This window comes from Rhinoraja longicauda, unplaced genomic scaffold (genome assembly GCF_053455715.1).
Source record: "Rhinoraja longicauda isolate Sanriku21f unplaced genomic scaffold, sRhiLon1.1 Scf000884, whole genome shotgun sequence".
Taxonomy (NCBI): domain Eukaryota; kingdom Metazoa; phylum Chordata; class Chondrichthyes; order Rajiformes; family Arhynchobatidae; genus Rhinoraja; species Rhinoraja longicauda.
Window position 1 is genome coordinate 8,722 of NW_027602100.1, and position 22,852 is coordinate 31,573.

General features: G+C 47.3%; 1 protein-coding gene across 2 annotated transcripts; it reads left to right on the forward strand.

Moving 5' to 3' along the window:
• Positions 1 to 758: 758 nt before the first annotated feature.
• LOC144591345 (uncharacterized) lies at positions 759 to 9,198 on the forward strand. 2 transcript variants are annotated; one of them, XM_078395572.1, is made up of 5 exons: positions 778 to 1,215; positions 4,190 to 5,163; positions 8,348 to 8,500; positions 8,614 to 8,747; positions 8,867 to 9,198. In XM_078395572.1, the coding sequence occupies exons 2-4, from the start codon at positions 4,969 to 4,971 to the stop codon at positions 8,623 to 8,625; spliced, it is 360 nt and encodes a 119-aa protein (XP_078251698.1). In that variant the 5' UTR covers positions 778 to 1,215; positions 4,190 to 4,968; the 3' UTR covers positions 8,626 to 8,747; positions 8,867 to 9,198. The 2 variants fall into 2 exon arrangements, with proteins under 2 accessions (XP_078251697.1, XP_078251698.1); XM_078395571.1 differs by lacking the exons at positions 8,614 to 8,747; positions 8,867 to 9,198 and having other exon boundaries at positions 759 to 1,215; positions 8,348 to 8,602.
• Positions 9,199 to 22,852: the final 13,654 nt, after the last annotated feature.

The window sequence follows — 22,852 nt, forward strand, 5'->3', positions numbered from 1 at the left end:
TTGTTTGTTTGTTCCTGAACTACAGCCAAAATGGTACACGATAGCGCAACAATTTTAGGCTCACCTTACTCACCGTCATCCCTTTAGTGTTAATGGAAGACGTTTCATTGAAATCGGTGTTATATTTTTAAAGTTATTTTCATTTTAAAGTTTAAATCTATCTCCTAGTGAGGGGAGAAGGTAGGGGGAGGATAAGGGGGGTTGAGGGGGATGGATGGAGTGGGGGGGAGAGGGAGGGGGTCGAGGGAGGTGGAGAAGGGGAGCGGAGGATGGAGTGGGAGGGGGAGGAGGGTGTGAGGGGATGTGGGGGAGGGAGGGGAGGATGGAGTGGGAGGGGGAGGAGGGTGTGAGGGGATGTGGGGGAGGGAGGGGGGAATGGGAGAGGAGAGGGTGCTGCACCAATACAGGAGAGGTTTGGGCCCAACGGATCCACTTGGTCTAGTTTATTTATATTATCCCTTCATATTCACCTTTTTTACTCTATTACCCTCTTACTATACAATTATCAATGCATGCTAAATTTATTGGAGGTGGATAATAGTTGCTCAATATATTTTTAAATGGATGTGCCGGGAATTGTCTTCCATGAGCTACAGCAAAGAGACAGTCTGAACATTAATTGAATTAAATTACTTTAAATATTTGTGCCTATGAAGTCAGCTGGAAAATCAAAGAAGCAGCCTTATCAATGGCCACTTATTTGTGGAATAAGTGTTTAAGTTCTATACCAAGCTACTATTCTCCTAAGTTACCTTCGAGGTGTCTAGTTTCTGTAACTCAGTAATAACAAACAATAAATGAATTATCCCTATACCCTCGAACCATGAATAACATTTCATTGATGAATGTAAAACTGTTGGAAAAAAAAGTCTTTTTCAATTGCTGAAACTGCAGGGTGTAAAATTATTTTTTAAGTGCAACATGTATAATAGATTCATGATAAATGTTGTCTTTTAATATAATTATAGTTATCTTCAGTTTGAGTTCTACAGCTACTGAAGATAAAATATACATTTCAGTATTTGGGTCATACAGCATGGAAACAGGCCTTTGACCCAAGATGCCCCAGCTACACTAGTCCTAATTGCAGCAATGATCTCCTAAGCCAGACTAACATGTTTAATGGTTATTTTGTCTGTCTTCGTTTAGGTCGACACGTTGCATCCAAGGGTCCCAGAATACCAGTATGTGGCCATTGGGCTGAACTCGATCTTGGTAAACACAAATTCCCCATGTTTGGTGTTGTTTGTTTATACTTAGTTTGAACAATGTTTAATTTTTTCAGCTTCAGCTTTCACATGTAAAGCTTACAGCATAAATATCTTAAAACAATTATTCTTCATAATGAGAGTCGGGGGAGAGGGGGACATAGAAAGGGAAGTGTAAGGTGTTAATACGAGACATCACGGAAAATGGAGAAAAGATCATTGTTAGCTAGGAGAAGGTGACAACGAAGCATGCAGAGAAAATTTAATCAGGGAAATAGTCAGACTGGTCAGAGAATTTGGAGGGGGAGGGATGGGGAGAGGGGGAAAGCAAGGGTTATTTGAAGTCGATATTCATACCGCTGGGGAGTAAGCTGCCCAAGCAAAATATGTTGTGCTGGTCCACCAATTTGAGCGGGCCCTCACTCTGACAGTGGAGGAGGCCCAGGACAGAAAGGTCAGTACGGGAATGGGAGGGGAAATTAAAGTGTTTAGCATTTTGGAGATCAGGTAGCTTTAGGTAGACTGAGTGGAGTCAAGGATCGAACCTGGGTCTCTGGCGTTGTGGGGCAGCAACTCCACCATCTGTGCCACTGTGCTCCCTTATCTGCTTCAACCACACAAAATACAGGGGGTGCCACACAATGGCTGCCTCACCTGCAGTCTGTCTGTCCTTGTTTTTGCCTTCCAGCACAGTGAGGAATGTGGAGGAGTCACTGTGGTGGATGTTCATGTTAAAATGTATTTTGTGTGTCCTGTTGTTTTTTTACCAACAATGACCCACGGCGGGTATGGCAAGGCATCCAGCACATCACCAACTACAAGACCAGCAACCGCACGACTGCCGACGGCGACGCCTCGCTGGCAGAGGAACTTAACTGTTTCTTTGCTCGTTTCGAGGTGAAAGCTACAGTGGCAGACATAACACCCTCTCCAGCACCTGACAGCAACACCTTCACTGTGCAGGAGTATGATGTTAAGCGCGTGCTCAGAGCAGTGAATCCCAGGAAAGCTGCAGGCCCCGATGGTGTGACGGGCAGAGTGCTGAGGGAATGTGCAGACCAATTATCTGAGGTCTTCACAAAAATCTTCAACCTGTCCCTTTTAAAATCCACCATCCCTCCCTGCCTGAAGTCCGCCACAATCATCCCACTGCCGAAAAAGTCTGTCATCAGCGGCCTTAACGACTACCGTCCGGTAGCACTCACACCGGTCATCACAAAGTGCTTCGAGAGACTGGTCCTGCAGCACATCAAAGCCAGCCTCCCACCCACCTTCGACCCACACCAGTTTGCCTACAGAGCAAATAGGTCTACAGGGGATGCCATCGACACTGCTCTTCACACTGCACTGACCCACCTTGAACACCAGGGGAGCTATGTGAGGATGCTCTTCCTCGACTTCAGCTCTGCCTTTAACACGGTCATCCCGAGCAGACTGGTCACCAAACTTTCTGACCTTGGATTTTCCCAAACCATCTGCCAATGGATCAAGGACTTCCTGACCAACCGCCCCCAGACCGTCAAAATAGGCCCTCACCTCTCCTCCACCATTACACTGAGCACCGGCTCACCACAGGGCTGTGTGTTGAGCCCCATCCTTTACTCCCTCTACACTCACGACTGCGCCCCCACCCATCCCACCAACACCATCATCAAGTTCGCGGATGACACGACTGTGGTTGGACTCATCTCAGGAGGAGATGAGACAGCCTATAGGGATGAAATCCAAAGGCTGGCAGCATGGTGTTCAGTGAACAATCTTGTCCTGAACTCCTCCAAAACAAAGGAACTTATAATTGACTTCAGAAAAACCAGTGTAGAATACGACCCACTCTACATCAATGGGGTCTGTGTGGAAAGGGTACCCGCTTTCAGGTTCCTGGGTAGGCACATCGCAGAGGATCTTACCTGGTCTACCAACACCATCACCACAGTAAAGAAGGCACAGCAGAGACTCCACTTCCTGAGGATCCTCAGGAAAACCAACCTGCAGGAGAAGCTCATGTTGTCCTTCTATCGCTGCTCCATCGAGAGTGTGCTGGCATACTGTATAACCACATGGTATGCCAGCTGCTCAGAAAAGGACAGGAAGGCCCTTCAGAGGGTCATCACGACGGCCCAGAAGATCATCGGCTGCTCACTGCCCTCCCTGGAGCACCTGTTCAGCCTACACTGCCTCAGTAGAGCAGGCAAAATAATAAAAGATCCATCCCACCCCGGCCACCGTCTGTTTGTTCATCTGCCCTCTGGTCGACGTTTCAGGTCGATCAAATCCCGAACAAACAGACTTAAGAACAGTTTTTACCCCAGGGCCATACGAGAACTGAACACTACCTTTGCACTAGGCAACACCGTTAAAAAATCTTGTACTTAATATAATTGTATTTATTTGTTTTTGCATTTATTGCATATATGTTTGTACGCACCGTCAGGATTGGCTATTTTTTTAATTTCGTTGTACTCGTTGCAATGACAATAAATGAATATTATTATTATTATTATTATTATTATTGTTATGACTGTATGACAAATGACATTTCTCATATGATGCCAAACATAATCACAGATTAGGCAACCGGTTTGCAGACCCATTACATTTAGTATCCCAAGAGTGAAGCAGTGTGACTATTCGCATGGGGTAGTTACGTTTTTTCAGGGAAAGTCATTCATCGTTTGAACTGTAAAAAAAATAATTATTGTCTATTATTAATTAAATTAATATTGCATTAAGAATTGGAATTAGAGTCCAAATAATGCCTAGAATTATACAATATGGTAAATGCCATTAGAGCTAAATGTACAAAAGATATTTTGTAAACTATGACTTACACACTGCACTAAAATGTAAGTTGTTTGGAAAAACTCAATGGCTTGTTTTCAGAAGAATTTAGATTTGTACAATTAGTTTGTACTTTTGGTGCTGATCAGAAAATGTTATTGTTCTACTTTTAACTTTGTATATTTCTCATTTATCTTATTTAGCTGAAATCTTTGCAAATCAATGGCTACCGTACCCATCGTTCTATTCAGGATCGAGTCCAGCCCCCGACATCTGGTATAGATGAACAGATCAGACCCATGCAACGTAAACTTTGTTCCTTCCATTCCGATATGTGTGCATCCACATTGAGCTAAATGGGAGGATTCAATGTCCATGCTGTTGGATTGTAAAATACCCAAGTGGAATATAAGGTGTTCTTCCACTTTTGAGTGTGGCCTCGCTCATATTGATGGAGGTAGCATTCTAGGTGAGACAGAGGTTCACATGCTCCTTCCTTGTCTGCTGCACGCAGTTTTCCAATGTGGCCTCCTACATCGGTGAGAGCAGGGGTGGATTGGGTGATTGTTTCTCTGAGCACCTGTGCTCGATTTGCCGGGATCCATTGGGTCTTCCGGTTGCTGGCCAATTCAGCCCCCCCGTCCTACATTTGCCCTCCAGTCCGAAGCTGCCTTCTATACTGGAGTGGGGCCAAATGCATTGAGGTGGGACAGCACCTTGTGTTTCGCTTGGGTACCTTGTATCCTAATAGCATGAACGTTTTGGCAAACACCTGCCCACTTGGATGTGCACACATTTCTCCCTTTCCATTCGTTTCAACTTACATAGATCAACCTTTAGACCCTACCTTCTTTTCTATGGTATAAGAACATCTACATGTCCCATCTTCAATACGCTCTGAAGTACTTCACCTTCTGGCGACTTCGCCCCAACCCATCTGAGACAACTGTCACTGCCTTTCACCTCAGCAATCGGCTGGCCAATGCAAAGCTCTGTGTCCTTTTGTGGTGAGCTGGTGAAGAATGAGGAATTCCCCAAGTACCTCAGAGTTACCCTGGACCGCACCCTCATCTATCGCGAATACCTGAAGAGGGTGGCTGATAAACTGAAAGCAAGGGTCAACATCATCAGGAAACTTGGGAGAAGCAGCAGCAAGAATGACCATTGGCTGGACTTGGTTAGTCACAGGCAAAGTAGGTTTAAACAGAGCGCCAAAGGCAAGTTTGTAGTCTTTCAGTGAGGATCGGGAGAAGCACATACCTTCAATCTGATCAGAGGAAGGCAGGTTAAGAGTGAGTGCGGGGATTAGCTGAGCAATTAAGTTAGAAGATTGGTAAATTGGCCAATAAATTAATTGAACAGCTCATATAAGAAAGGCTTGCTCAAGGGGAGCGGCCTGTTGGGGAGTGGCCTTGTTGAGGTAAGTGCCTTGTGAGTAAAGTGCGAGTCTTTGGCTCGAGAGTCTCCGAGAAAATGAGAGTTTCCTGGGCAGGATCTACAGTGAGGTTGTCGCACCAAGGATGCAGGAAGAGCGATGGTGGGGTGACTGGGAGAAAAGGGAGTAAACGTGGAGACTCCGGTGGCTGTGCTTAATGAAAACAAGTACGCCCTCTTGGGAGCTGTCGGGGCAGAAGACGCTTCCAGTCTGAGCAGCGGACAAGTCGGTGGCTCCAATCCTGACAGTGAGACTTGAGACAGGAGATTATGTGGCGGCAGGCAAGACTTAAAGATGGTCTGTTGCCTCCCTGGTACCCGGGTTCAAGATGTCTCGGACCGACTTCAGAACATCCTCGAGAGGGAAGGTGAACAGCCAGAAGTAGTTGTGCACGTGGGCACGAATGATGTCAGGAAGAAGAGGAAGGAGGTTCTGCAAAGTGAGTTCTCGGGTGTTTATTTCTGCAGGGTGGTTATTTCTGGATTGCTTCCTGTACCTCGTGCTAGTGAGGGCAGGAACAGGGAGATAGGGGATATGAATGTATGGCTGTGGGGCTGGTGCAGGGAGGAGGGATTTAGATTTATAGACACCCAAATATTTGTCACAGCCTAGAACTAGCCAAATCTCTAGATGTCAGACAAAAACTATGACTTCCTGGTGCAGAATGCAATTAATTTATTAATTTTTGATCATTGTACTTTTTTTGAAAGAAAAGTGCACTCATTTGTTTCCATCAGTTCTTGTAAAATGAAAACTTTATGGTCCAATCTTTCAAAACAATAATTATCACAAATTAAATATGATTTATTACTGTGTAAATTATATTGAAGGTAATAGTTTCCAATATTTGTTTATTTTTATAGCAATATATTTAGTTACTTAATCAGTATCCTATTCAATTATTACAAGTTAAATATGATTTATTACGATGTGCAAATTTTATTAAAGATAATTGTACCAAATATTTTGAATCGTTTTTTTATAACAGTGTTTTCAAATACACAGGACGTGATGTTAAAATCCAAAGTGCCAACTCTCAACCTGCTCCCGGTGGTGATGGAAGGCTAAAGCACTCACCTACGCTTCTCCGATGTTGAGAAAGGCTGGGCAGACACGTCATTGGGGTTATCAAGTGGACTCCTATTTTCATCGACTGGGCCCAAGATGTCTCCAGTAGGCTCAGCGGTGTGTTCTGGTGCCCCAGAACCACCCCCCTCTGCATCTGCCTAGCCGGCTTATTTGGGAGACCAGATGTGGTCTTTCCTCTTCAGCCAGAGCCACTGCCTACTCCGCTCTGCCGCCCCTGGAAGGCTAAAGCACTCACCTACGCTTCTCCGATGTTGAGAAAGGCTGGGCAGACACGTCATTGGGGTTATCAAGTGGACTCCTATTTTCATCGACTGGGCCCAAGATGTCTCCAGTAGGCTCAGCGGTGTGTTCTGGTGCCCCAGAACCACCCCCCTCTGCATCTGCCTAGCCGGCTTATTTGGGAGACCAGATGTGGTCTTTCCTCTTCAGCCAGAGCCACTGCCTACTCCGCTCTGCTTTCATTGTTGGCCTGGCGTAGGGCTTGTCCGCTGATCCCCAGGTCCTTCATCAGTCTTACAGTTGATGTTGCCACGAAGCTCCGACATCCAACTTCTACCGGGCAGATCTTTGCTCCCCGCTGTTCTGCCTCCGCTGCAAGCTCTGTATATTGCAGTTTCTTTCTTTCAAAGGCTTCCTGCACAGCATCCTCCCAAGGGACTGTGAGCTCCTCAAAATACACCACGCGCTGAGAGTTGGACCAGAGGACAAGATCAGGCCTCAAGTTGGTGATGGCCATCATTGATGAAACCGTAAGCCGCTGGTCCACGTCCACCAGCATCTGCCAGTCCCGGGCTGCCTCCAGCTGTCCAAACCTGGTCCTTGGTGGAATTTTCCGTTGCCTTTGGTCTCCCTTCCGAACAAAGGCAATTGACATAACTGGGTCAGTTGTTCTGTGCAGCAGGGCATTGTTGGTTGTTCTCCTGCTTTCCAGAGTTGCTGCCAGGCATTTGAGCACTTGATTATGTCTCCAGGTGTACCGTCCTTGGGAGAGGCTCACTTTACACCCAGTGAGGATGTGCTTAAGCGTGGCTGGTGTTGAACACAGGGGGCATGATGGATCTTCACCCAGCCATTGGTTGGGATTTTTATATTTATTTATCAGTATTCTATTCAATTATTACAAATTAAATATGGTTTATTACTATGTGTAAACTTTATTAAAGATAATTGTTCCAAATATTTTGAATAAGTTTTTATAGCAATATAATGATCTAGTTATTTGACTAATAAAGTGTGATTGTGATTGATTGTGATTATTTAATCAGTATCCTATTCAGTGAGCAACTGAAAACGAACAGAAAAGCAGGGCTCAATGTCAGCAACTACATGAAGGCAGATTGTTTAGGAGACGAGGCTGTCGCCACACGGTTGCCGAGGTGTCGCCTGTCTGCTCGTGAGTCGTCCCCAAAGAGTCGTAGCGTTTTTCTGGTCGCCGCTGGATTTTGAGATGTTGAAAACTTTTCGGCGACAGTGAATTTGACGCCGATAATCGTAGCTTGACATCTCCTGACGTAACAGGTGACGTAGGTTGTCGCCAGGTGACGTAGGTTGTCGCCAGTGTTGACCGGTGAATTCCATTAGTGACTACCTATGTCAACCGGCAACAGGTACAGAGTTCCCTGACTGCACCTGTACAATGTCATGTTGTGTGGCAGCTGCTGTCTCCATTCTCTTGCATGCAGGCAATTCACATTGATCTTTTTTTTTTTTACAGATGACCAACTATGTGTCTTTTTCAAAAGCCAAAGAACAAGATACAAGAGTTCTCTTTTCATCCATCCATCCACCTTTTATTTCCAAAAATTAATTACCTGTATCTTACCTATTTATGTTGCAGCTCATGCAACAGGCAACAGAGGCCAGACAGGCCATGGCACAGCCCCGGACACCACGTGACACCTTCCTGGGATTCGTGAAGAATGAGCTGCTCAAGATCCCAGATAACGTGTGGTTTAACTACACCATCACTGCCCATAACTTCTTCCAGCCAGTGAATATTTTCAGTGATTTTTGTGGGATTTGGGGGACATTTGACTTTAATATTTGATCTTAAAATTTATAGTTATGTATGAAATATTCACACTTAATTCATGTGTGTTGCAGAATCTGCTGTAGATGGGAAACATGGGACAGCAGCAGATGGGACGGGCTCTGATGGGACCACCACAGCAGATGCCACTGATGGGACCACCACAGCAGATGCCACTGATGGGACCACCACAGCAGGTGCTCACCAGGTATCTAATTTTGTAATGCTTTGTGTGAATTGGAGTTGGAATTCTTTGTCACCCACAGCTTGGTAAAAGTTTTGATTTCTTTGCCTTTCGCTTAATATTGATATGTTTCTGTGTTGCAGCCACAGTCACTGATGGGACCACCACTGATGCCACCACCAGTGATGCCATATTATCAGCAGGCAACATCATTACCATCACAGCAGGCATACACTGTATTGCAGCCGGCAATAACAGATGAGCCCTGCCTTAACACACCCACACTTGCACCAGTGACACCAGGGCGTACCCCCAGAACAGAGACCCTGGACGCAAGTGTGGATTTTAGTTTGGATATTCAATCTGATCACCCATCACTGTAATGTGTACACATAAATGACGTTAGGTTTTGCATGTTTTTGCACTTGAATCCTGTTTGAAGTTTATTAAATTTTATTGAGATTTATATTTTTATCTGCACTGTTGTATGTTCTCATCAACCTTTATTTAAAAAAATGTTTGTTTCAATAAAGGAAAATTTTGACATTTTGATAAAAGATTGATGTATGAAGTTATTGTATTTCAGATTAGTTTCTCATGGCATCACTTTCAAATAGTCAAGATGCAGAATGAATGGAAACCCTACCATCCACCCTCTTTAATAGGGATACAGGGTGATTCCATTGCTTTGGAGGCCACAATGACGTCAATTTGTATGGGAAAGCACCAACCGTAAAACCACATGTATTTCTATGCAATTCACAAAGACTTGCAAAAATATATATGGAAGCTATTATTGTGCACATATTTAAACTCCAAAAAAGCTGCCCCATGTTGCTTTAAACATATCTGAACAAAAAGGACGCACTAGAACATAGCACTAATATGTACAATAAACACTAAAGGCAGCTAATATATGTTACATTCATTAATGGATCCTATTGGAATAGCTGCCGTATGAACATAGTAGAGGACAGAGCCCTCCAGATTTGGGCTACCGGTGTACCCCCGAAACAACTTCCGGATAGGGAGAAGGTAGAGAGTGCAAGAATCCCTGGGGCCATTTCCTACAGTGACAGGTATCCCCCTTTGGAATAAATATGCTGGGAGATTGCAGGCAGCTATAATGGGAGGGAATTTTATTTCCCCCAATATTGACTGGGACTGCCAAAGCACCAAGGCCTGAGATGAGCTGGAATTTATCAAAAGTCTGTCAGGAAAGATTTCTTAGGCAATCTGTAAAGGGCCATATAAGGGGGAGGGCAAAGCTTGACATACTCTTAGGACATTGGTGGGTGAGCCTTTTGGGAACAGCAACCACAATAAAAATATGAGCTTTGAAATAATGATGGAGGGGAGGCAGCGGTTACATTTCTGAATTGGGGCACGGCCAACTTTGATAGAATGAGACAGCAATGTGCTAAAGATGATTGGAGGAGGACAAGAATGTCCAGAAAAAGTGATAGTGAGAGTTCAAAGCATACTTGTGCCAGTTGGAGGGAACGGCAAGGCAGCTGGGAGTTTAAGGTGAGAGGCGAAAGATTTAATAGGAAACAGAGGTGCAACTTTTTTACTTGGTGCGTGGTGGGTATATGGGACGAGCTGCCAGAGGAGGTCGTTGAGGCAGGTACAATAACGGCATTTAAAGAAAGCAACATTGGACAGATATGTGGAAAAGGGGTAGAGTGATGTGGGCGAAATAAGGACAAATGGAACTAGTTTAGATGGGGCATTTCGGTCGGCATGGACGAGTTGGACTGAAGATCTTGTTTTGCTGCTCTATGCTAACAAGTACATTAGCTTCCCCAAAGACAGGGGTGGAGGTGAGAGTGGGGTTGGGGAGAGTAAGAGTGGGGCAGGGAGAGGAGAGAATGTGGGGGGTGGGGGGGAGGAGAGAGTGGGGGAGAGTGAGACTGGGGCTGGGGGAGGAGAGAATGGGAGGGGCGGTGGGGGAGGAGAGTGGTGGAAAGGGGGGTGGTGGGGAATGGGTGGGTGGAGGAGAGTGCGAGTGGTGGTGGGAGGGAGAGTGGGACTGGGGAGGAGGTTGGGGAAGGGAGGAGGGAAGAGTGGGGGAGGGAGGAGGGGTGGGGGAAGGCGACAGCAGGGGTGGGGGAGGAGGGGGTGGTGGTGGGGGGATGATAGAGTGGGGGTGGGGCAGAAGGGGGACAGTGGGGGTCAGGGAAGATGGGAGACTGGGGGGTAGGGAGGGGGGATATGGGGAATTGAGTAGGAGGTTGAGGGTTCTACACCAATACAGGAGAGGCTTTGGGTCCAAGGCTCCTCGGTCATACCCTCTCCCCTTCCCTGTACTGCCTTTAATTGGCCTCCCACTCCCCTGGATGAGCACGGCACCACAGTGAAGGAGAAAGAAGATGGCTGCTGGCAGGACAGTGTCAGTGGCTCCCTCTCCCCTTTCCCCTCCCCCACACCATTCCCCCCCCCCCCCCACCCCTCCCCTCTCCACCCCCCATTGAGATTCTTTTTTTTTAAACAGACAATTTATTTTAAAGGAAAAACGGGATTTCCCCAGGTCACAATGGAAACCCTACGAGGAACTTGGTCCACTAGTTCCTCGTAGAGGGGGTACAGGGAGGGTTACAGAGGTCACAGGGAAGGGGAGAGGGTGTGACTGAGGAGCCCTGGACCCAAAGTCTCTCCTGTATCGGTATTGCACCCTCAACCCCCCCACTCAATGCCACTTATCCCCCCCTCCTCCCCCACTGACACACTCCACCCCCCCACCCCCACTTGCACCTCCCCTGATCCCACACTCACTCCTCCAACTCTGCCACCACCCCCTTCCCCCTCCCCACCCCTATTCCCCCCTCCCCACTCCCACCTCCCTCCCCTGCCCCCACCCCCTCTCTCCCTGCTCGCACCCCACTCTCCCCCCACTCCAATCTTACCTCCACCTCACCCCCACTCTCCCCCACCCCACTCTTCACTCCTCCCCAACCCTACTCTCCCCCACCCCACTCTTCACTCCTCCCCCACCCCACTCTCCCCCACCCCCCCTCAACGGGCCCGGGCGATAGCGGGGAGAGCATCTCCCTCCTGCTTGGTGTGTCCCCCGGGTGTGGGAGAGTGGGGACAGTGTGACGAGAGAGGAGAGAAGCGAAGGGAGAGGGGAGGCTGTGAGGAGCTGTGCGGGTGGGTGAGGGGCTGCGAGGTGGTGTGGAAGGTCTGACGCTGATGGTCTGTGAAGGGGTGTGAGGTCTGAGGACGTGAGGGGGTCTCTGGGGGGCTTTGGGTTCAGTGATGAGGGTGTCTGGGGCTGTGGGGGTGGGCGAGGGTGAACGGATGGCAAGATGGTAAAGGAGAAGAGGGTGAATGGGGTGGGGAAGGGCTAGTATGGTGTTTGGGGAAGGGACTGGTGCGGGGGTAAAGGAAGGTGCTGGAGGAGGTGGTGGAAGTGGCGGGAGGATGGGGTTAAGAGAAGGGGCAGAAAGCAGTGCAAGAGATTGGATGGAGGGCAGGGGCTTGGGAGATTTGGAGGTGGGGTGATGGTTTGGGGAGGCACAGTGGTTGCATCATTTGAGGGGAAAGAAATGCAGTGACTGAAAGATCCATCAGGCCTCGGCAGAGTTTAGCGCAAGTGTTCTGTGGAACGGTCACTTGTCTGAGCCTGGTCTCAGCGATGGAAAGGACGCCACATTAGGAGCACTGAGTACAGTAGATGAGGTTGGAAGGGGTGCACATGAACCTCTGGCTCACCTGGAAGGGCTTTCTGGTCGCGAGATGGATTATGAAGGAGGAGTTATGAAGGAGGATTATGAAGAACGTAGTAATGCAGTGTGACGCTAGTAGCTATGCTCTTGGAGGAGTGCTACTCCATGAAGGCCACCCCATAACATATACATCAAGGACAGAGACTGAAACGCCATACGCCCAGATCCAAAGAGAGATGTTAGCGATCGTGCACAGTTGCCGCAAATACCAGCACTACATCTTCGGAAAGTCAGTGCTAGTGGAATCAGATCACAAGCCCTTACAGGCATCTTCCTCAAGCCTTTGCTGTCAGCACCAATGAGACCACAAAGGATGCTCCTCAGGTTGCAACACTATGACTTGACTGTTATGTACAAGCCGGGAAAGGAGGTGCCTATCGGTGATGCATTGAGCAGAGCCAATCTACCGGAAAGTGAACCTGATCTGGAACCAATCATGATCAACATGATGGATCACATCGCCGTGTCACCAAAGAGGTATGCACAGTTCCAGACCTGCACAGCCATGGAATTGAATGAGCTCCATGCTATGATCATGAAGGGCTGGCCTGACACAAAACAAGAAGTACCACACTCCATCAGAGAGTACAGGACAGTGAGAGATGAGCTTTCTGTACTGGATGGCATCATATACAAAGGAATGTGCATAGTGGTGCCACCATCCATGAGACAACAACTGCTCGAGAAAGTGCAAGAGTCAAACCTCGGTATCGTGAAATGCAAACAGAGAGCCAGAGAAGCCTTGTACTGGCCATCAATGAGCCAGCAGATAGAAGAGCAGATTGAGAGATGCCCTGAATGCAACACCTACCAGGCTGCTCAACACTCTGAGACGATACATGTTACTCAACATCCTGATCTACCATGGCAGAGGTAGCATCTGACCTGTTTGAGTGGGAAGGGTCCATGACAGTTGATTACTATTCCAAATTCATCGAAGTAAATCAACTCTCCAAGACGAACAGTACATCAGTCATTGATGCCCTGAAAGAACAATTCAGCCGCCATGGCATACCAGAAACGTTGAGGACGGACAACGGACCACAGTATGTCTCATCTGGATTTGAAGCATTCTGTGCAGAATACCAGATAACCCACCAGAAGTCTTCCCTGCATCACCCTCAGCCCAATGGGGAAGCCGGGCGTGCTGTACGAACGGTGAAGTGTCTCTGGAAGAAATGCAAAGACAGGCATCTTGCATTACTGGCCTACCGTACCACCCCCCTTGCCAGCTGTAACCTGTTATCTTCACAGCTACTGATGGAACACAGGCCGAGGAACAAGCTCCCAACTGCAAGGAAGCTCCTTCAGCCAAGGCCCTACAACCCAGCAGAGGTCAAGCAACGTTTGGACAAAGAGAAGGCCAGGCAAGCCCAATACTACAACCAGTAGGCTGGTCAGAACTTTCCAGTCTTGAAGCCAGGCGATCCAGTCAGGATGACACCGCTACCGGGAAATAAGCAGTGGTTGCTGGCCACTGTTCTGGAACATCATGGTACTCCCAGGTCATATGTTGTTGACTGTAACGGCCGGAAGTACAGGAGAAATCGCAAAGACTTGCGGCTAGCTACGCACCAGGCTAACCGCAGACCCAGCCATTCAACTGACTGCATGACCACCCCATGGCCTACCATCAGACCGGAGTCATCGGCACAGATGAAGTCACCGCCCCAGCCAGGACCAGGTCATGCACTGCGTACATCAGATGAAATTCAACCGAGTCCAGGGCTAGGATGTGATTCACCATGTCAGTCGTCAGCTACCAGCCAGACCAGGTCTACACAGCCGACCACATCAGATGGAGGTCAACCCCATCCAGCTCACACAGTAATTCCACAAGCTGAATACACTACCAGGAGTGGACGCATTAGCAAAAAAAACAACCGTTTGGACTAGTAAATATGTAACAAGTGTGTTTAGACAAAATTAATGTTGGTGGAGATATTATAAAATAGGAAGCACAGGAAAAGTTCTTTCAATTGTTTTGGTTAATGTTTATTAACAGTATGGAAAAGAAATCCATTTGAAGTTGTTGTGCTTTGTTCTAATACGTTATGTTTTATAGATGTATTGTTTTTATATGAAAGAAGGGTGGTGTAAGATATTGTACCTGCTTGTAAGAGGAAATGGCATTGTACCTGCTGGTCGGAGGATATGAGGTCACGGCTAGGTGGCAGAATGAAAGGAGTTCAACACAGGACACAGCGTGTGCGACTCCAATATGTGACACTTCTAGTTGGTTCTGGTGGGTTGCTCCTGCTTGTGAGTTGGCATCCGTGGCAGGTCTTGATGAATTTTTCGGCATCTCTGGCCATGACACTTTGCTCCGCAAATTCCGTTTGGTACCGACTTTGTCTAAATGTCCTTCATTAGCCAATGACACGATCCTTGGCCGTAGTGCCTGCGGGATCACCAATCTGCTGCCTCTCAGCACACACTGACCAATTACACTAACTTCATCTTTTATGGGAACATATGCTTTGTAAGGGCATTGGTCTCATTGCAGACCGCAGCCGTCGCTGTACCCGGCTGACAGGCTCAGCAGCAGGTCGCAGCTTTACGAGGCAGAGTCACACAGCGCGTGGTCTGAACCCGCTGGGTCCTACTGCCCATCCCCTACTACAGGGAACCACAGCAGGGGTTCCACTGGGTCTCCTCCTTCTCCCTCTAGCCAGGCGACCATAGCTACTCCCCGCATCGGTCCTCCTGCCCCCCTCTGCTCTGTTAACCCACCACCCCCTCAACATAGATCCCCTCCAAATCCGCCTGCCCCCCTGTCTTCACACGACCCCAACCCCCACACTTGCTGGGTGTTCACCATCCCCCCTGACCTCCCCCTTTCAGACACCGAACGGGCTGTCCACAGCAGAGGCCTCACCTTTGTTCCCCTCCGCCCCCACATCAACGAGTTCAGGGTCCGCCATGATGTGGAGCTCTTCTTCTGTCTCCTCCGCCTCCAAGCCTTTTTCCATGGGAAGGAGTCCACACCCCCCAGTGATGACACCTTCTCCCATCTCCAGCGGACCCCCTCCTCTTGGACTTCCCCGGTTGGCCATCTACCCTCACTACAACTTTTCATCTCCAACTGCCGGCATTACATTAACCGCCTCAAATTCTCCACTCCCCTGACTCACTCTAACCTCTCCCCTCCAGAACGTACAGCCCTCCACTCACTCTGCAACAACCCTAACTTAGTCATCAAACCCACTGACAAGGGAGGTTCTGTGGTATTCTGGTGACCTGACCTCTACCGGACCGAGGCCAGACGACAACTCTCAGACACCTCCTCCTGCTTATCCTTGGACCATGACCCCTCCGACGAGCACCAGACCTTAATCATCAACACCATCACGGACCTCAGCAATTCCGGCGCTTTACCCTTTAATGCCTCCAACCTTATCGTTCCCCAGCCCCACCCGGCCCGATTTTACCTTCTACCTAAAATCCATAAACAGAACTGTCCTGGCAGACCCATTGTTTCTGCCTGTTCATGTCCCACCGAACTTATTTCCACCTACCTCAACTCCATCCTATCCTCCTGGTCAAATCTCTCCCCACATACGTCCAAGACACCTCACATGCTCTCCGTCTCCTCGATAACTTCCGGTTTCGAGGCCCCCACTCCCTCATCTTTACCATGGATGTCCAGTCACTCGACACTTCCATCCCCAACAAGGATGGTCTTGAGGCCCTCCGTTTCTTCCTCGACCGTAGAACCAGCCAATTCCCATCTACTAACACTTTCCTCCGCCTAGCAGAGCTGGTTCTTACCCTTAACAACTTCTCCTTTGACTCCTCCCACTTCCTCCAAACCAGAGGCGTAGCTATGGGCACTCGCATGGGCCCGAACTATGCCTGCCTCTTTGTCGGGTGCGTCGAACAATCGCTGTTCCAGACGTACACTGGCCCCATCCCCGAACTCTACCTCCGCTACATCGACGACTGCATTGGTGCTATCTCTTGTACCCATGCAGAACTCACTGACTTCATAAACTTCACTACCAATTTCCATCCTGCTCTTAAATATACTTGGACTATCTCCGACATCTCCCTATCGTTTCTGGATCTCACCATCTCCATCACAGGAGACAGACCAGTGACTGACATCTACTACAAACCCACTGACTCCCACAGACTCCCTCAGTTTCAAATGGCCTCCCCTTTATTCTTGGACTGAGGCCCCTGGGTCTGGACTACCCCAACATTGGGAACATTTTTCCTGTATCTAGCTTGTCCAGTCCTTTTATATATTTTTTACGTCTCTACAAGATCTCCTCTCATCCGTCTAAATTCCAGTAAATACAAGCCCAGTCTTTTCAATCTTTCCTGGTGTCCCCCCATCCCAGGGATGAATCTTGTTAACCTAAGCTGCACTGCATCAATAGCGATGACGTCCTTCCTCAAATTAGGAGACCAAAACTGCACACAATACTCCAGATGTGGTCTCACCAGGGCCCTATACAACTGCAGAAGGACCTTCTTGCTCCTATACTCATATCCTCCCATTTTGAAGGACAACATGCCATTAACTTTCTTCACTGCGTACTGTACCTGCACGCTTACTTTCAGTGGCTGGTGTACAAGGCCACCAAGTTCTCATTGCACTTCTCCTTTACCTAATCTGACACCATTGAGATAATAATCTGCCGTCTGGATAATCTCACATTTATCTACATTATATTGCATCTGCCATGCATCTGCCCACTCACTCAACCTGTCCAAGTCACTCTGCAACCTCCTTACATCCACTTCACAGTTCACACTACCACCCAGCTTTGTGTCATCTGCAAACTTGCTAGTGTTATTTCTAATTCCAGTAGGATGCGTAAATGATAAGCCTTGAGTAATATTTAAAGATATAATAACAACTTTTATTAGTTTTGCCTTGAATTGTTCAAAAACAAATCTGGGTTACATTCACAAACGACTTCAGATTTTTATTTGAGTCAATCCTCATTTTAATGCTTCTCTTACATGACTGTGATTATATAAGGCACCATTTTGACCGTGTGTGAGCACTAGTGCTGGATACCACTGCACCAATAATCCTGAGAGCAAGAGTTCGGGTTGTTACGAGTTTGCTGTTTGAATCTTAACACCATAGTGGTTTGAGAATTTGGAAGTGTGCACCTTAAGGCGCAGTTGTTGGAAGGTCATACAAGTGCATTCTCAGGTGCCTTTCTTTTGAGACCCACCAACTTACAAGAGGTACAGCTGTATCAATTGGTGAACTGAATTGTGGGCAATCAGTGATGACATTGCCAGCATAAATATTGACTGGGAATTAATTGTATAAAATGTTAAAATTATTAAAAATGTGCATATTTTTTTCTTTGTAAACGCAGAGAACAGATTGAAAGTTCGAGTCTGGAAGGAGAAAGTAGCCAGAGCTGTCTTCCCTGTCGACCGTTATCTAACATCATTAATGTGATGGGTAGTGATATTTATGCACAAACTGTTTTAACATCATGCCGTTGGAATAACATTCATATCAATTTCTAAACTGAAGTTTTCAGTTAATGTTAATGTAATTTATTAATTCTAAACTAATGGTATCAATAACATAACGCAGTTAAAGTTCACCAGTTATAGTAGAAGAATTGTGCTTTTCGGCCCATCGAGTTAAAGAAAAACAGGTGCTAGAAATCTGAAACAAAACGATGACTGCTACAAAATGCTCAGCAGATCAATTAGCATCAGTGGACTCTCCACTGACATGCTGAATATATCCATTCAACATCTGTCAGCCTTGTTAGAACACACCTGGCTTTCAATATCAATAATAATTATGATTTATATTTTTCTCACTCGCTTTGCATTTCAAGCCATTCATCCTTTTTCGTTTGCACTGAATAACAATACGTTTGTTATTTCTAACTTTGCAATTATTTTCTAGTGAACGCTGGTTGATATAGGTTTTTTTCATTTCGTTGCAGAGAATTATGTCATCTTTATGAATTTGAAGAAAAATGTTTACCCTGATGAGGCAGATGTACAGATGGGTCGAACGTCAACAGGAATCTGACGGGTATTATTTAAACATATGATTCCTATTAGCAATTAATTTTTCCATTATACGATTCGATATTAAAGAATTTTATTTATCCCAGGGGGGGAAACTGATCTGTCAACAAGCAAAAAAACACAAAATACTATTGTCCAAGATGCTCTGCAGTTTGAGGAGCATCCTCCCCTCCAAGATCACCTCCCATGAATCCAACTCCATCCCCAGGACGGAGCCAGCCTTCCCGATGAGTTTGTTAATCCGCAGCCTTCACCCTGCTGCCCCAGCACGACTGCGAAGAAGATGGCACTGGCTACCACCGATTGGTAAATTCTCACCTGAAATCTATGTCCTCTGGTTCTTAATGTCCCCGACTGGGTAAAAGGCTGTTCATCCATCCAATCTAATCCCCTCATGATTTTGCACACCTTGACTTTATTCCATCTGGCATTTCTTTATCCATTTCTTGGTTCTCCTCTGAGTTCTAAATGCTCCCATTCTTCAGGTCTAAAATTATTTCTGATGATTTATGAGTTTTTTAACACTCCCTTTAATTCCTCATGCCAGCCATGGATAATTCACTTTTTTTCGTTGGATTTTTGTGCATTAAACTAATTCTCTTTATTGTTCTTGATGTCAGATCACAGGGAAGATATACAAAAAGAATAAAATTGATCCTGGGACATGTAATGAGAAGAAGGAGATTCGGTTGATCTATGTAAGGCCTGCTGAACAACGTAATACATGGAACACAACGGAACAGATGGCAGGGGAGCAAACAACGAGGAGATGGAGGAACAAAGTCGAGCCTGCTGAAGAACCATTGGACATTGAAGCAGGTAAGGAATTGCATACTTGGGATGGTATTCAACACCTTAAGCAGGTGACATCAGATGTCGAGTCACAAGATGAATCAACAAAATCAAAACCACCGTGGTAAGTAATCACTGATAGGTAGGTACATAGGTACGGATTCATATATTCACAAGATCTGTTTTAGAGATAGATGGAGAGATAGATAGATAGATAGATAGATAGAATAGATAAGACTGGTCAATCCAGCTTTACATCTTCCTTTCCCCATCCCCCTCTTTGTAAAATACATTAACCTGACTTCTTTTTGTGCCTATTGAGTAATGTTGGGTGGTTCAAATTCATGCAGAGCATGAAGAACTCCAGTTGCTTTGAGTCTTCGGACCAAATAATAAAGGTGATTAGATAGGGTGGGGGAAATTCAGACAGGGTCCTATTTCTAAATCTTATTTAATGATCTATATCAGAAAGTGTACGTCATCAATACATTCTCTACCGATACAATAGGAAGGATTAGTATGCGGGTGATTTATGTGTTTGCAAAGACCGAAATAACTGTAGCGTAGCAGAACTTTTTATTTTAAGAAGCAAATTTGTGCTGGGGTAGGGGTAAAGAAGGAATCTCACCCTCTAGTGACCAGTAGGTGTCCCTGCTCAGGGAATGCTGCAAAATTGTATTTGGTAAAGGAGAATGATCACAAAATAATTCAATGGGTTTTACAAAGGAGGGCAGCACAGTGGCGCAGCGGTAGAGGGGCTGCTTTACAGCGCCAGAGCCCCGGGTTCCATCCTGACTACCGGTACTTGTCTGTGCGGAGCTTATCCGTTCTCCTGGGGCTGTGTGTGGGTTTTCTCCGAGATCTTTGGTTCCCTGCCACACTCTAAGCGCATAGAGGTTTATAGGTTAATTGTTTTGGTAGAAATATTTAAATTGTCCATTGTGTGTGTTGGATAGTGTTAATGTGCAGGGATCGCTGGTCGGTGCAGACTTAGTGGGCCGAAGGACCTGTTTCCGCCCTGTATAGCTAAACTAAACTACAAGTTAAAAATACAATGCTTACATATCTGTTGTGCTGCTACAAGTAAGAATTTTACAAGAGTTGCCATTTTTCCAGCGACAATTTGTGCCCTTCAAGTTCAGAGTTATCAAAAAATGTGAGAGCCTTAACTTGGCTATAAAGGCACATTGTCCAGGCGGTGGCAGTAGGTTGGGGTTGCAGGGGTCAGCCTGACCAGGCGATGCATCGATGGCCTCCACCGTTGCTCCGCCGCTCCAGGCTGCATTTGATCCACACGCATGGCCATTGGGAGCGGCACCTGATCTAATTGAACCCCAGGCTGTTGCAAGGCCTCCAGCAGCCCCATCTTGCCAATACGTGGATCTGGAACACGTCGACCCGCGAACACGCCATCCCTCGCCTCACGCGACCATCACATCTCAGTCTCCGCGTCCACGGTGCCTCCCAGGCATCTGATCTTGGAACACCCGGAGCGTCTCCAAGGTAAGAACCCAGCAGATCACCCGCACTGTTCGGACTGTTTTAATTTGTATTTTCACTTGCTTTTTGTAAAATGGGGGAAATTATTTTGATTAGAAAGGGCACCAGGAACTGCGACTGCAGAGTAAATAAAGGGGAATCATACTTCAGTATCATCTATACGTATATATCTGTCTATATACTAAAACTCAGATATTGTATATATATATATCCGTATCACTGTAACTGTGATGTCGCCAAAACGGTAAACTGTAGCGCCACAATTTTTGCACCACCTTAATCACCACTCTCATCGCCAGTGCCTATAACATTTTTATTTAGATTGGTCGTATATTTTTTAAGTTACAGAGGATTTAAAGTTAAAACATTTAATTTCTAACCGATTTCTTGAAGGTCTTCAGCGTGTGACGTCACAATGCGCCTGTGAGATGAGCTCGCGCCCCCCCCCCCCCCCACAATTCATGCAGATATATATATATATATATAACATGTGGACCTGCAGCCTAAACAGTAAACCGTAGCGCTACAATTTTAGCGCCACCTTAATCACCACTGGGCGGCTGTTTATAACAAGTTTTATTTAAATTGGTCGTATATCTTATAAGTTAGAGACATTTTAAACTTTAAACCTCTCATTTCTAAACACATTTTTCAAACTGTTGTGCGTCTGACGTCACCATAGGGCACGCACGGCCTCTCCTCACTCGCACAAACATGATGGACGCCGTTAGCGGAGCCGCCCGCCCGCAATCAGGGGCTCCCCTCTCCCCCACACCCGGGGGACACTCCCGAGCAGGAGGGAGATGGTCGGACTGATGGTCCACTCATCCTTCCTTTCCGTCCCTTCAGCCCATGTCACCGCGGCCTCGAGTTCCCCCTCTCGGCCGGGCCCGGCGACCCGCACCGTTACGTCACATAGAACACAGCGGGCAGCTTCTTCTCCTCCTTCAGTGGCCGCTTCCACCGATGGAAGCGCCGACGAGGGCCGCTGCCACCGACAACCCCGTCACGACTTCAGAAAGATGGCGGCCTCCTCACGCCATGTTGTGTGTGCCTCCCGCCGTGCCTCTATCCTCTCGCTTCTCTCCCCTCCCCACTCTCCCAGTCCCACCGCCGCCCGCATCGAGTAGTCCCACATCCGCAGCCCGATTCCAGTAATCCCACCTCCGCTGCCCGACTCCAGTAGTCCGGCGCTCCCTCCTCCTCCAGAGTGGGTGGAGGGAAGGGTGGGGGTAGGAGGGGGGTGAGGGTGGGGGGAGGAGAGAGTGGGGAGAGGAGAGAATGCGGTGTGGGGCACGAGAGAGTGGGGGAAAGGGGCTGGTGGGGAAAGGGGGGGAGAGTGAGAGTGGAGCTGGGGAGGGAGAGTGGGACTGGGGAGGAGGGCATGGTGGGGTGGGGAGGAGGGAATAGTGGGAGTCGGGAAGAGGACAGCAGGGGTGGGGGGGAGTGGTGGGGGGGGGTGAGAGAATGGGGTGGGGGGAAGGGGGACAGTGGGGGTCAGGGAAGATGGGAGATTGGGGGGGAGGGAGGGGGGGATAAGGGGGATTGAGTGGGGGGTTGAGGGTGCTACACCAATACAGAGGCTTTGGGGCCAGGGCTCCTCAGTCACACCCTCTCCCCTTCCCTATACCCCCTCATTGACGTCAGGGATAGTGAGGGGGGGGGTAGTGAGGGGAGGGGAGAGTGAGGGGAGGGGAGAGAAGCGGGAGGAGATGGGAGCCCCCGATTAAGTGCGGTCGGTTCCACTAACGGCTGCCATCTTGTTTGTGCGATTGAGGAGAGGCCTTGCTCTGGTGATGTCAGACGCACAGCAGCCCTTGGAAAATGTGTTCAGAAATGAAAGTTTTTAAATTTAAAATCTCTCTAACTTAAAAAATATAAGACCTATTTAAATAAAACTTGTTATAAACAGTCACCGCGAGAGTGGTGATTAACATGGCGCTAAATTGTGGCGCTATGGTTTACCGTTTTGGCTGCAGGTCCACATGTCCAAAACCAAATTTCAAAATCTCAGGGAGATATACATACATACAAATATATTTATATATACAAGATCTGAGTTTTTGTCGTATATATACGAGACCA

Excerpts from the sequence above, each read along its gene's own strand:
- LOC144591345 (XM_078395571.1), top strand. The coding sequence starts at position 4,969 with ATGCAAAGCTCTGTGTCCTTTTGTGGTGAGCTGGTGAAGAATGAGGAA. Across the intron at positions 5,164-8,347 it reads ATGACCATTGGCTGGACTTG|CTCATGCAACAGGCAACAGA; the intron begins GTTAGTCACAGG and ends TTTATGTTGCAG.